Source organism: Callospermophilus lateralis, chromosome 7 (assembly GCF_048772815.1).
Source record: "Callospermophilus lateralis isolate mCalLat2 chromosome 7, mCalLat2.hap1, whole genome shotgun sequence".
In the NCBI taxonomy this organism is placed as follows: domain Eukaryota; kingdom Metazoa; phylum Chordata; class Mammalia; order Rodentia; family Sciuridae; genus Callospermophilus; species Callospermophilus lateralis.
The window spans coordinates 123,421,590-123,433,622 of record NC_135311.1 but is presented as its reverse complement, the minus strand read 5'-3'; the positions used below and the strand labels follow the sequence as shown (position 1 = coordinate 123,433,622).

Genomic DNA, 12,033 nt, shown 5'->3' with positions numbered 1-12,033 from the left:
TATTAATTTTGAGGCAGGGACTCACTACATTGCTGAAGTTGGTCTTGAATTTGCAATCTTACCTCAGCCTCCCAGAGTTACTGGGATTACAGGCACGCGCCTCCAGGTCTGGCTTGTATATATTTCTTTAAATTGTATTTTGAAAAGATAATTCAAAATTCAAATGCTATGTAACAGAAAGTTTTCCCTTCTGTCCCCCAGATGCTATTTCCCTCCTCAAAGGCAATTTCTTAAAATGTCCTTCCAGGGGGTGGGTTTGTGGCTCAAGTGGTAGCGCGCTCGCCTGGCATGCCTTTGGCCCGGGTTGGATCCTCAGCACCACATACAAAGAAAGATGTTGTGTCTGCCAAAAACTAAAAAATTAAAAAAATAATAATAACCTTCCAGAGGTTAATTTACCAGAGCTGGGTATTACATATACAGTTCTTGGCTTAATGTAATTTGAAAATCATTCCATAAGAGTACAAAAGGAACTTCCTCGGGACTATTATTATGGCTTATAACGTTTTGTACATGGTAATTTAACCAGTCCTCTAGTGAAGGACATTGAGATGGTTTCCCATCTTTCCTCATGAGAATTGCTACAGGAGGAGCCTTGTATATTCATATATGTAAGATCTATTCCTGGAAGTAAGAATATTTGGGTCAAAGAGTGTGAGCACAAGTAGTTTGGGTAGATGTTGCTCAACGCTCCATTAAATGCCTGATTCCCATATTCTCCCCAATACCGAGTCATCAAATGTTTTACCTTTTGTCAGTCCTGATTAATGGTATCTCTGGGGGGTTCAAATGGCAACTGTTTTTAATGGAGCAAGTCTCTCTTCATGGTTAAGATGGATTTATGTTTCCCTTTGCATGTCTGTTTATATCTTTTGCTAATTTTTCTTGATTTATAGGTCACTATATACTAGGAAAATCAGCTCTTTGTCAAATGAATTGCAAATATTTTTTTCCCAGTTTGTTGTTTGACTTGTGACTTTGCCTAGAGGTTTGTTTGTTTTTGCCAGTCAAAACATTAGGTATTTTGGGGATTAAATTTATCCATCCTTTGTTTTTCTTTGGTACTGGTTTTGTATTGTATTTCAAAAGGTCTTCCTCACTCTGAAGTTTAAAAACATTATCAACAACAACAAAAAACCCTCAGTTTAATCTGTTACTTAGCTTATTTTCATATTGCAATCTTTTTTCTTTCTCAGTTCTGGGGATTGAATCTGAGGGCACTGTACCACTGAGCTATACTCCGCTCAGCCCTTTTAATTTTTAAAAATTTTGAGAGAGGGTCTTGCTAAGTTGTTGGGGCAGACCTCAAACTTGAGGTTCTCCTGTCTCAGCCTCCTGAAGGCTGGGATAATGGGTGCGCCCTGGCATGTGCCACTGTGCCCAGCCTCATGTTGCAATCTTTAAGCCATTTGGAATTTTGAAAATGTGAGGGTAATGCCTGACCTCACCCTGCAATCTTTAAACCATCTGGAATTTAGAAAATGTTAGGATCTGATTTTTTTTTTTTTTTTTTTTGTACTGGGGATTGAACCTCTGAGTTACACCCCCAGCCCTTTTTATTTTGAGACAGGTTCTCACTAAATTGCTGAGGCTGGCCTCAAATTTGTAAAAGGATCATAAGGTTTTAAAGAATAAGCACTAAACCTTGGTTGTCATATAGTCTCATCAATCTGTTGTACAGGAGGGAAAGAATCCAGAGAGAGAAAATGCGTGTCTCCCAAACCTGCTTTCTCTGGAGTTCCCTAACTCTGGAAGTGGCATATCTATCCAGCAATGAACTAAAGTTCAATCGCCACACTTGGTCTGTCTTTGGTTCTTCCTTCTAAATGTTCACAAATCTGTCTTCTCAGCATTCTCTCTTCCCAACCTACTTCAGGCCTCGACACATATCAGGGCTTCTACGCATGCTACTCTCTCTACCTGGACTATGGCTGGCTCCCTATCCAGGCCTCATATTTCCTTGTCTGCTTTAAATCAAATACCTACTGCGTTACGGTAGACCTGTGTGTTTTCTTTCACAGTCTGGAATTAGCTTATTTATTCCCTTGTTCTTTGTCTTTCTCCGTCACTAGAATGTAAGCTTGCTGGTACTAGGGGCCATGGGTTTTTTTTTGTTTGTTTTTTCTCTTTCTGTGTCCCTACCATACTTAACAGTGCCTTTCATGTGGTATGTTCAGGGCAGTTATAGTTTGGTGTGGTGTCACATGCCTACAGTCCCAGCCTTTGGACGGTTGAGGCAGGAGGATCCCTTCAGTCCAGGAGTTGAGACCAGCCTGGATAACACAGTGAAACCTTTTCTCTCAACAAATAATCCCTGCTTTTGAATGTGATGCTGAAGATTGAACCCAGAGCCTTAGGCAAGCTAAATGCAGGATTATGGACACATGGAAAGATTTCTCTTCCCTTTCAGAAGATGCCGTTGTCTCCTTCCCATCTACCTTCAGGCCAGACCTGCTGTCTTCCCAGGAATTTTCCTGCCTGCACATGTGGGCAGATGCAGTGCTGGGCTGAGCATTTCTTCCCCACCATTTCCAACAGTCATGGCTGGGCCCAGTGCCCTACCCTGGGCATGGCGCCTGCCAATAAGCACTGTGGGCATTGCCAAGCGCTTCTAGGCACAAGGACAGTGATGCTCCCACAGGAAACTTTCTTCTGGGCCTCAGTCTCCTCCTGAGGAAAGTGGGCTTATTTATCTCATCTCCAAGACAAGACATGCATCAGCACTCTGATGCTGGCTGCGGGAGCGGCTGTGTGGGGTGGATGCTTCCTGGGGAGGACTGGGAGAAGCAGGCAGGCAGCTCCAGGGCTCCAGGTGTGCCTGAGCATTGCCTTAGGAGTCAGCACCTGTTTGCCTTCAGGCTCTGGAGCCAGTTTCCACTTGCTCTTCCAGATTATTGTCTGAAGATTAGAAATGACTCTCGCACTAGTATAGAAAAGATGATCCATTTTAAGTCAGATTCCCTTCTGACATTATTTTGTCTGTTTTTTCCCCTCTGCTAGCCTCATGCTGGCAGCCATTAGTTGGTGTTTGAATTTTAGCTGTGGAGGGCTGGGGCGGGTTTACTTGTCTGAAATTCCAAAGACTGAGAACTTCTGATTTTCCATAGTGCCTGCCTCTCCAAATTGTCCCCGGACCTGCTACCACAGAGATTTCTCTATAGTACAGCTCCACTGGGAGGGCTTTTGTCGCCTACTGCCAATAAGGTCAACCTCCAGTCCCAGCTGGGAATCACCATCTTTCAGGACTCCCTTTTTCAGCTTTACATTGGTTGACTTGATTTAGTTTAAGTTAAGTCACTGAATGATACCATTCAGGATTAGGGACAGTGAAATCTCGAAAAACAGGTCCTAATGTAGGCAGTTGAGACTTGTGGAAGTCAAAGCCTCAGACTCCTTTGACTTTCTCTCTGTCCCATTCTTTTTTTTTTTTTTGAAAGAATTTTAACATTTATTTTTTTAGTATTTGGCCGACACAACATCTTTGTCTGTATGTGGTGCTGAGGATCGAACCCGGGCGGCATGCATGCCAGGCGAGTGCGCTACCGCTTGAGCCACATCTCCAGCCCCTCTGTCCCATTCTTAATGTGGTCAAAGATGGCTGTGCACCCTTCAGAAATCACATTTGTATCCCAGCTGGGAGGAAGGCAAAAGGGGAAGAAAAGGGTACAGGATGCACCTGGTAACTACATCCTAAAAAAGGTTCCTAAGAAACTGGCATCTAACATGTCTCACGAGGGCAGACCTTGTTGGCTGCAAGGGAAGCAGGGAAACCAGTGTTTACTCCAGCCTACCACGTGCCCACCTCAAAGTTCTAGGTTTTAATTTTCTCTCTTTTTTTTGGGGGGGGGGTACCAGGGATTGAAGTCAGGGGCATTCAACCACTGAGCCACATCCCCAGCCCTGTTCTGTAGTTTATTTAGAGACGGGGTCTCACTGAGTTGCTTTGTGCCTCACTGTTGCTGAGGCTGGCTTTGAACTTGCAATCCTCCTGTCAGCCTCCCAGAGCTGCTGGGATTACAGGTGTGCACCACCAGGCTTAGGCTCTAGGTTTTAATTCTAATGAAGGGGAACGGATAGGGAAAATGAAAAAAGGTCCTGAGATCAATATTCTGCCTCTGAACTTTGCTTGACAGGTTTCTTAGTAATTTTTGTTTCCCTTTCTTGAGCTCATTATAACCATTCTTTGAAGACCAGCCCGAGTGTTACACCTCCAGACCCCAAAAAGTACAACGCATAATTCCCTTCACTGTTCTCATTTCAAATGATCCTCCAGATCTCCAAGCCTGCTGTTACCAAACCCCCTTCTCCCTGTTGGCCTTTTCCTGGAGTAGTCCCAGAGCCTCCCTCACCATGCCCACGGTCTCACTGCGTTCTCTACGCCCCAACTCTATGGGTTTCCCTGCAAAACCTCATCTTAACTTTCACTCCCATAGCCTATGGACCACTGCCTCTCACTTTCAAGCTTCCCCACTTGCCCACGTTGGCCCTCTGTACGAATCTCCCATCCCACTAACCTAGCGACTGGGAATGGGGAGCTGGGGCTGATCCTGAGCCAGGTGCACAACATGGCAATACCCAGGGGCACCTGCAGGTCATTCCCAGGCTCAAGCTGAAGCTGGGTCCTTTTCTCTGGAGGACACAGGAGCTGCTCCCAAAGGTAACCTGTTTCTGCTGGGGGATGTGTGTGCACTCACATGCAACTGAACCCTGTTGGCCAGATTCCCCAATGCTCCCTCAGAGCTTCAGGGTATTCTGGCTTCAAGACCCTTTATGATCTGACCCCACTCACCTTTCCCACCCCCTTTCTCATTCCCCTCCTCCTTAGGCAGTAGCTACACTGGACTGTTAGCAACCCCCAAGTCAGAACCCCTCTGGCCTCCGAACTCTCATATGTGTTTCTGGCTTTGCTTGGTATACATTTTCCCATTTGGCCTTAAAGATTTCTGTGCTGTGGCTCAGTGGTAGAGTGCTTGCCTGGCATGTGTAAGGCACTGGGTTTGATTCTTCGCACCACATATAAATAAAGGCCCACTGACAACTAAAAACGAATAAATAAAAGATTTCTGTGCACAGGATTTCCACTGGGAATTCTTCCTTGAAACCCTTAAGCAGAGCTGGGCCCCTTCTGTGTCTCACCCCACAACCTCAACCTTATATGTAATGGTCTGTCTCTTGCACTAGGCTAAGCAACTTGAGGGCTGGCATGACATCTTTCACTGGCGCGCCTCTCTTTGGGCACACACAAGCCTCTCAATAAATGCTCCCTGAATAAGGCTCTTGAGTTAAGGGTTCAGGACAGGTGACAAGGGAGACATCCAAAGTTTGTTCTTTGCTTTGGGCAAGAGGATCATGAAACCAACACCAAAGAATCACATAAAGTCCCACTTGTCTTGCCTGAACAAACCTTACCCATGTTTCAGGGTCCTCTTGCCAATGTCTCCTCAAAGAAGCCTTGCCCTGGTCCACAGTCCCGCACATGTGCCTTCTCTAAAGCACCAGTCACTGTGGTGGCGACTGTGAGGTTGTTTCATGCAGGTTTTGAGCTGGATGGCTGTTGTGGGAACTGTTCTGTGCACTGTAGAGGTGTGTGTGTGTGTGTTGCTGAGGACTGAACCCAGGGCCTTAAGCATACCAGGCAAGTGCTCTACCAGCAAGCTACACCCCTGCCCTCCTTGTAGACTGTTGAACCTATCATGACCTCTGCCCACTAGGGGCCAGTGACAATCTCCTCTCCAAGTCATGGCAGCCAAAATGTTCCCAGACATAACCAAATGTCTCTTGGGGGTCAAGTTGCCTCTGGCTGTGAACCACTGGTATAAACTCTACTTCCCTGGTTAGAGTGAAAGCTTCCTAAGGGTTGTCCAGCCACCCAAGATCCCATGTCTGCAGTTTCTTCCGGGCTGGGATGATCTAGTTTGGCATTTACTCTTCCAGGCAACAGATCCTCCTGCCCTGGGCTGGGCTACACACTGGCCAGGAAGGGAGTCCAGTCCTCCTTTATGGAAGATTCTCCCCTGTGGGTGTGCAGGCTTAAGGGCAGACACCGTGGCTTACTGGCTGTGGCTCTTGCACTCACTCACCCAAGTTTTGCTTTCAGGTGGTCAGGAAATGATTCGCAGGGACAGGTGAGGGAGAATCAGGGAGGGGCGCTTCCTTGTGCTGCAGGTGGAGGTGCACAGTGTTGCCGCTCTGCAGAGATGACTTCTATCCTTTTTGCCTTTTTTTTTTTTTTTTTTTTTTAAGGATGTTCAGACTTTATTAGATGCCCAAGGCTGACCTCCCCATCCTCCTGGGGGAAGAGGCAGCAAGCGGAGAGCAGTCTGGGGAAGGCTGGGCCCTAACTGAAGGGCCTGAAGCCGGCCTTGTGGGTCCACTTTCCCCCCACTCACTGCCCCTCCAGCTGCAGCTCACATGGTGAGAATCTGCTTGGAAGACACGAAGGGCTCCATGGAGGCTTCCAAGGCCCGCTGGTAGTCCTGGAGTGGGACCTCTGAGCATGCAGGGGCTGTGAGCTGGCCTCGGTGGATGAGGTCACACAGAGTGAGAATCAGCCCCTGGAACTCGTCTGTGGGAAGAAGTCAGATGGGGGACAACAGCTGGGGGTTGGTGAGATGGCAGGTGGACTTCCCGTGGACGCCCTGCCTTTGCTAAGGATGGGGTGGCGGTGGATTCAGGACAGTGAGGGCCAAGACGGGGTCAGAGGACAATGGGGTGGGAGCCGAGGAGCTCCTGGGCAGGCAGAGACCCTTATGAGTGGGACGGGGCTGGCTACTGATAGGCAGGAGGGTGGGGACCATTATTTGGAGGCAGGGAAGGCAGAGGGCCCCAGAAGGGAGGCGGGAGAGCCTGCCACGCCAGCTCACGTGGAACAGATAAGCTCTGCTCTCCCTACAGCCCAGGACTCCCTCAGGATCCCTCGAGCTGAGGCCACTGTCCCCACTTCCCTGAACCTGCCTCCTGCTAAGGACCCAGTATGGTGCTGGAAGAGGTCAAGTAAGCCTTGGCCGAGGTGCTTTTCATAGACATAGCCTCATTCAACCTTCGAATCTAATCCTTTGTCCTGCTTAAAAACACTTAGTGACTCCCCAGTTGCCTTCAGGACAGAGCCTGAACTCCTTAAAAAGGCTTATAAGGCCTTTTGTAATTGGTCTGAACCTGCCTGTTCAGCTTCCCAGCCCCAGCCCAGACTGAAAGCTCCACTCCCTCAGGACCACGGTGGTGCCCCATGAGTCACACTCTCTTTTATGGGCTTTTGCTGTCTCTGCCTGAACACCCTCGGCCCAGCAGGGCGCCCTCCCTTCACTTGATAATTCCATGTCAGTCTTCCTTCTCAGCTGAGGTCACTCTGGGGTGCAGGTCCTCTGGGACAGGAAGAACAGCATGCTGTGGCTCAGGTTCTGGAGTCAGAGAGCCTATCTGCTCACATCCTGGCTGCCCCGCTCTCTAGGTGGGGGTGACTCTGGGCAAGCTCAGCCACTCTGGTTTTTTTTTTGTACCAGGAATTAAACCCAGGGGTGCCTACCTACTGAGCTACATCCTCAAACTTTTTTTTTTTTTTTCTTTTTTTAGACAGAGTCTCACTAAGTTGCTAAGCCTGGCTTTGAACCTGTAATTCTCCTGCCTCAGCCTCCTGAATCTCTGGATTATAGGTGTGTGCCTTCCTAGCCACTCTGAACCTTAGTTTCCTCCTTTGTCAAACATGGCTTACAAGATCATGATGGTGGAGCCGAGATAGAGATCCAGCAACCTGCCCCAGGTCCCACAGGTGGGCTAGGCAGGACCTAGATCCCGTGAGGATGGACACAGGACTTAAACACAGGTGTGCTGGCTCCAGTCTGCCCTCCTTACTTGGTTGTCTTCCCCACTGTCGCTGTCAGGACAAGAGCACTGTCTTATTCTACACTGTGGCCCTACAACTGACAGTTGGCTGGCTGCAGCTATGGCTAGAAGTGATTTTCCTTTATCCTGCCATGGTGTTGAGGACCCAGTCACCTCTGTAGGGCTCAGTGTAGCTGGTCTCTTCTACAGTCATGCTAGGCACTCCTGTCTCCTGTGACCCTTGGTAACAGGGCCATCACCCACTCACCTGGACTGTGATCTTTCTTCCATTGCGACAACCAAAAGCCCCGAAGTTTGAGGTCCTTAAAAATGAGCAGGCTCTGTGGACACAGGAGGGACATGCTGGGCTGGAAGGGTAAAACTTCCAGGTACCCATTAAGGGTACAGAATCCCCCCAGGGACAGGAAAATGGTCAGAGTGTGGTGCCAAGGGAACAGGCCGAGGCAACTGGGCCCATCTGCTGGCATCCTCCCCGCAGCTCACCACAGGCGCTGTGACAGGCTGCTTGGCCATCCCCCCGTAGGTCACCATGGTTCCTCCAGGCCTGAAGAGTCCAAAGAGAACAAAGAGTGGGTGCAGGCCGAGCGAGAGGCCTTCTTGAACCTGCCACAGCACTTCTACTCCTCACTTTTAAACCTTGTCCTGGGAAGGGCAAAAAAAATTGATCCCTACGCTCAACCCTGACAGAGGGAGTCAGGAGGCAAGAATCTACACCAAGAGCATGCACCACCCTCCAGATGAATGGGGTGCTCAGCGGCGCCGGGAACCCACGGATCCCACTTACCCAATGATCCCACCCACCCAGTCAGGGTTTGCATCCCGCCATCCAGCTCCAGCTCTGCTCCCACTTACAGGAAGGTGACTTTGGGACCTTGGGAGACCTTGGGAGACCTAAGGGAAATGGCCCAGACCTTGACTTTTCATGTGTAAATGCTCATTCTAAAAATCAGTGCCCCAATACTTCTACAGATAGGAGTGAATGTGGGTGGTGAAGGGGACAATGACGAATGTCCTGACCCTGTAGGAGGTGCTGCCTCAGTAGCTGCTGAGTGATACACACACTTGGCTGTATATAGGAGTGAGGTGAGTATAATTTTTAAAAGCTAATAAGCTAGGACTTGTCATGCTCGACTTGACCTTTGTTCCCCTCCTGACTCCCTGGCTCTTTTAGGAGTCTGAGGTCAAGGATGACCTGAAGCATGTTTTAGGACAACACAAGCAGACTTACAAACTACAAAATGGAAGAGCTGACTGACTATGGCCCTGAAGCTGCTAGGGAGTTTAATCATTTTCTTATATGTGTAGCATTGGGGGTTGAACCCAGGGCCTCCTGCACGTCACCCACGTGTTCTACCCAAGCTGCAGCCCCAGGCCCTAATTTGGTCTAAAGTTCCCTTCAACTGGTGTTTGCTATAGAAAGCAGTTCCTGAGGGGACTGAGCCCTCTCTCCTCTATGTCCATGCTGCACTTGGCTGATCAGAACAGCTGACTTTTACTGTCTACAATGCCAGGCACAGTTCTGAGCATGTTGCGTGTACCATCTCAGGGCATCCTCATAGTGACCCCAAGGGAACACTTGGATACGCTCATTTTGCAAATGAGAAAACTTAAATCCATTCCTCAATTGAATAATGAGTTATCTGTATATCACTTCAGTGTCCTTTAGATTACTCTTGGGAAGCAGAATGGGTTTCTATCACTCCCACTGTAGAGATGAAGGGGCTGAAGCTTGGATCATTTTTCAGGTATTGCCTAACTCTCCACAGGTCCACAGCTGGCAAGAGCAGAGTTAGGGCTGGAACCTAGCCACTCTGACTCCAATGCCTACACTTGTGACCAGAGCACAATGCTTTCTCTGGCAAAGACATGGGGGTCATAGTTTGCCTCAGAGGTTGCTAAGTTTAGGCTTAAGAGATGTTCTCCAGAGTCATGCAAACTTGGGTGACCTGGCTCTCTGCTGACTACACCTTTGGCAAGGTAATTACCTCCTCTGGGACTCATTTGCTTTAAGTGTAAAATGGAGGTGAGGGGCCTGGGGGTGTAACTTGGTTTCAGAACATGTGTCAGTACACACATGGCCTTGGGTTCAACTTCCAGCACCAAATAAGGGGGGAAAAACAGAATCAAAACACTTCAAACAGCACACACACAGAGGCAGGTGCATGTGCTCAGTGATCCTCCGCCCAGCTCTTTAGTCACGTGGCTCATCTGCCCACCTAGTCCGTGAGTTCTCCTACAGTGTCTCAGCCAACTCTGTCCCTGGTAGCTAGTGAGTGCTCAGCAGATTATTAACTAAATCAGTGTGAAGGGGACTCCTACTCTAGTTGGCAAGTCTTTTCAGGGGCTCTCCAGCTAACATTTATGTCAAAGGAAAGGACAGAATGGGCACAGATAATGCTGCCATGGTGCTTGGCTGAGGGATGAGAGAACCTTTAGGTTTCCCTTTGTACTTTTACATGTTTCAAAATGTTTTGAAATAGGTATAATGTTACTTGTAAATTAGAATCTAGTTTTAAAAGCTGATAAAAATTTTAAAAGTTACTAAGTTCAGACTAAGTGACTTTTAAGAGGCCCCAAATTTATGAATCCTTGACCATCCTGTGATGGAGAGCTTAGCAGTTGATTTCTGGAGTCCCTGGGAAACAGGTCTCTTGGTCCCATATAGGAAGAGACTGAGAAAGAAGTGCCCAGGGAGCCGGATGTCTTTGGTCCTTGTTTCCTACTCAATGTTGTGCTAACCTGGTTTTGGCTTACATTGACCATTGGGACTTGGTCACTTGATGTTCTCCCAGCCAGTGACCTAGAAGCTTGAGCAAACTAGCCCTGTAGGGTAGAGGGACTTACGCTAAATGCCGCAGCAACTCTGTGGAGCTTTTCCCGCCAACACAGTTGAGAGCAAGCCGTGGCTGGGGTGTGTTCTGGAAAACAAGGAGTCTGCCATGAGGGAGCTACCCTTTTACACGTGGGATTGAAGCTTCTACAAATACTTCCCTGACCCGTGCAGTGTCAAAAGGAGGGAGTGAAGGGAATGGGGTGGTCATGGCTTTGATCTTGCTTTTTCTGCCTGGGAGGAGCCTTTAGCAACTTCGGAACAGGCTTTACAGAGGCAGGTGCTCTGTGATCCTCCTCCCAGCTCTCAGGTCACATGGCACATATGCCCACCTAGTCTGTGAGTTCTCCCATAGTATCTCAGCCATCTCTGTACCTGGTATAGTGAGTGCTCAGCATGTGTTAACTGAATCAGTGTTCGATTCAGGACTTGGTTCAAAACATGCCTCCTCCGGGAAAGAAGAGACATGGAGCATCTGTGGTCAGTTTTGAGCGGCTTTAGCTCCCTAAGTGCTCCTTAGCTGGTACTTTAGACTCTGTTTACATGTGATGTGCTGGTCTAGAGCTCCAGAAATGTTCTCAAGGGGCATATATTCCTGAGTGGGTGCATGTGTTTGGTGTCTCCAGCTGGTTCATTTAACAGGGGTGGTGACAGGGTTTGCTCACTTACTGGGAGTTGTGGGCGAGGGCAGACGTTGTGGAAGCGCCAGGGCTCTACGTTCAGAGACCCTTGGGGCCAGCCCTGATGCACCACTTATATCTACATGATTCTGGTCAAGTCATTTATCTTTTCTGAGTGTGGGTTTCCTCATTGAAAGAGACTTAGGACTCGGGACTTACCTGAGAATTATCAGGTAAAATGGAGGCAGAAGCTTAGGAATGGTTGACTCTTTTCTCTTCCCTCTCTGTGCCTCAAGTTTCCTCAGGTCCTCTCCCAACTCTAAGATTTATATCTGCAGTACGGGCTGATGTAACTCACCATAAATGTTTAAAACAGCAAATCATACAGGATTTTCTAAACTTTCTTAGTTTCCCCTGCTTCCCTCAAGCATCTGAATACTTCATGCAAGCTGCCCCTTGGCTAAGGGAACAGGCTTTACAAGAGGCAAAAGGAGGGGTGCAGACTGGAGCAAAAGCTTTCTTTAGGAGATGGGTGTGGGATGGAGAAGCAATGCCCTTTCCCTGGGTACCTTGAACAGGTTTTTTGCTTCTGGCTTTCTTAGCTCCTCCTCTGTGATGACATGCTCGGCTCCCAGATCCTTTAGTCTGTCCATCAGTTTCTGGATGTCAGGCCTGAAAATCAAACACAATCCAAAGTCCCTCATCATACCTGCTGGCTTTCTCTCCCCAAAGCTGCCAGGACTC

At 48.4% G+C, this 12,033-nt stretch overlaps 1 protein-coding gene across 1 annotated transcript in view; it reads right to left on the bottom strand.

Annotated features, from left to right (window-relative positions):
• Positions 1–4,854: 4,854 nt before the first annotated feature.
• The window catches only part of Mecr (mitochondrial trans-2-enoyl-CoA reductase), a 34,293-nt gene continuing 27,114 nt past the window's right edge, over positions 4,855–12,033 (bottom strand). The window contains exons 6-10 of the mRNA XM_076863088.1: positions 11,859–11,961; positions 10,684–10,757; positions 8,323–8,383; positions 8,087–8,159; positions 4,855–6,565 (exon numbers count right to left, since the gene is read on the bottom strand). Of these exons, the coding sequence (XP_076719203.1) occupies positions 6,408–6,565; positions 8,087–8,159; positions 8,323–8,383; positions 10,684–10,757; positions 11,859–11,961 (469 nt within the window). The 3' untranslated portion in view covers positions 4,855–6,407. The remainder of the gene's footprint in view (positions 6,566–8,086; positions 8,160–8,322; positions 8,384–10,683; positions 10,758–11,858; positions 11,962–12,033) is intronic.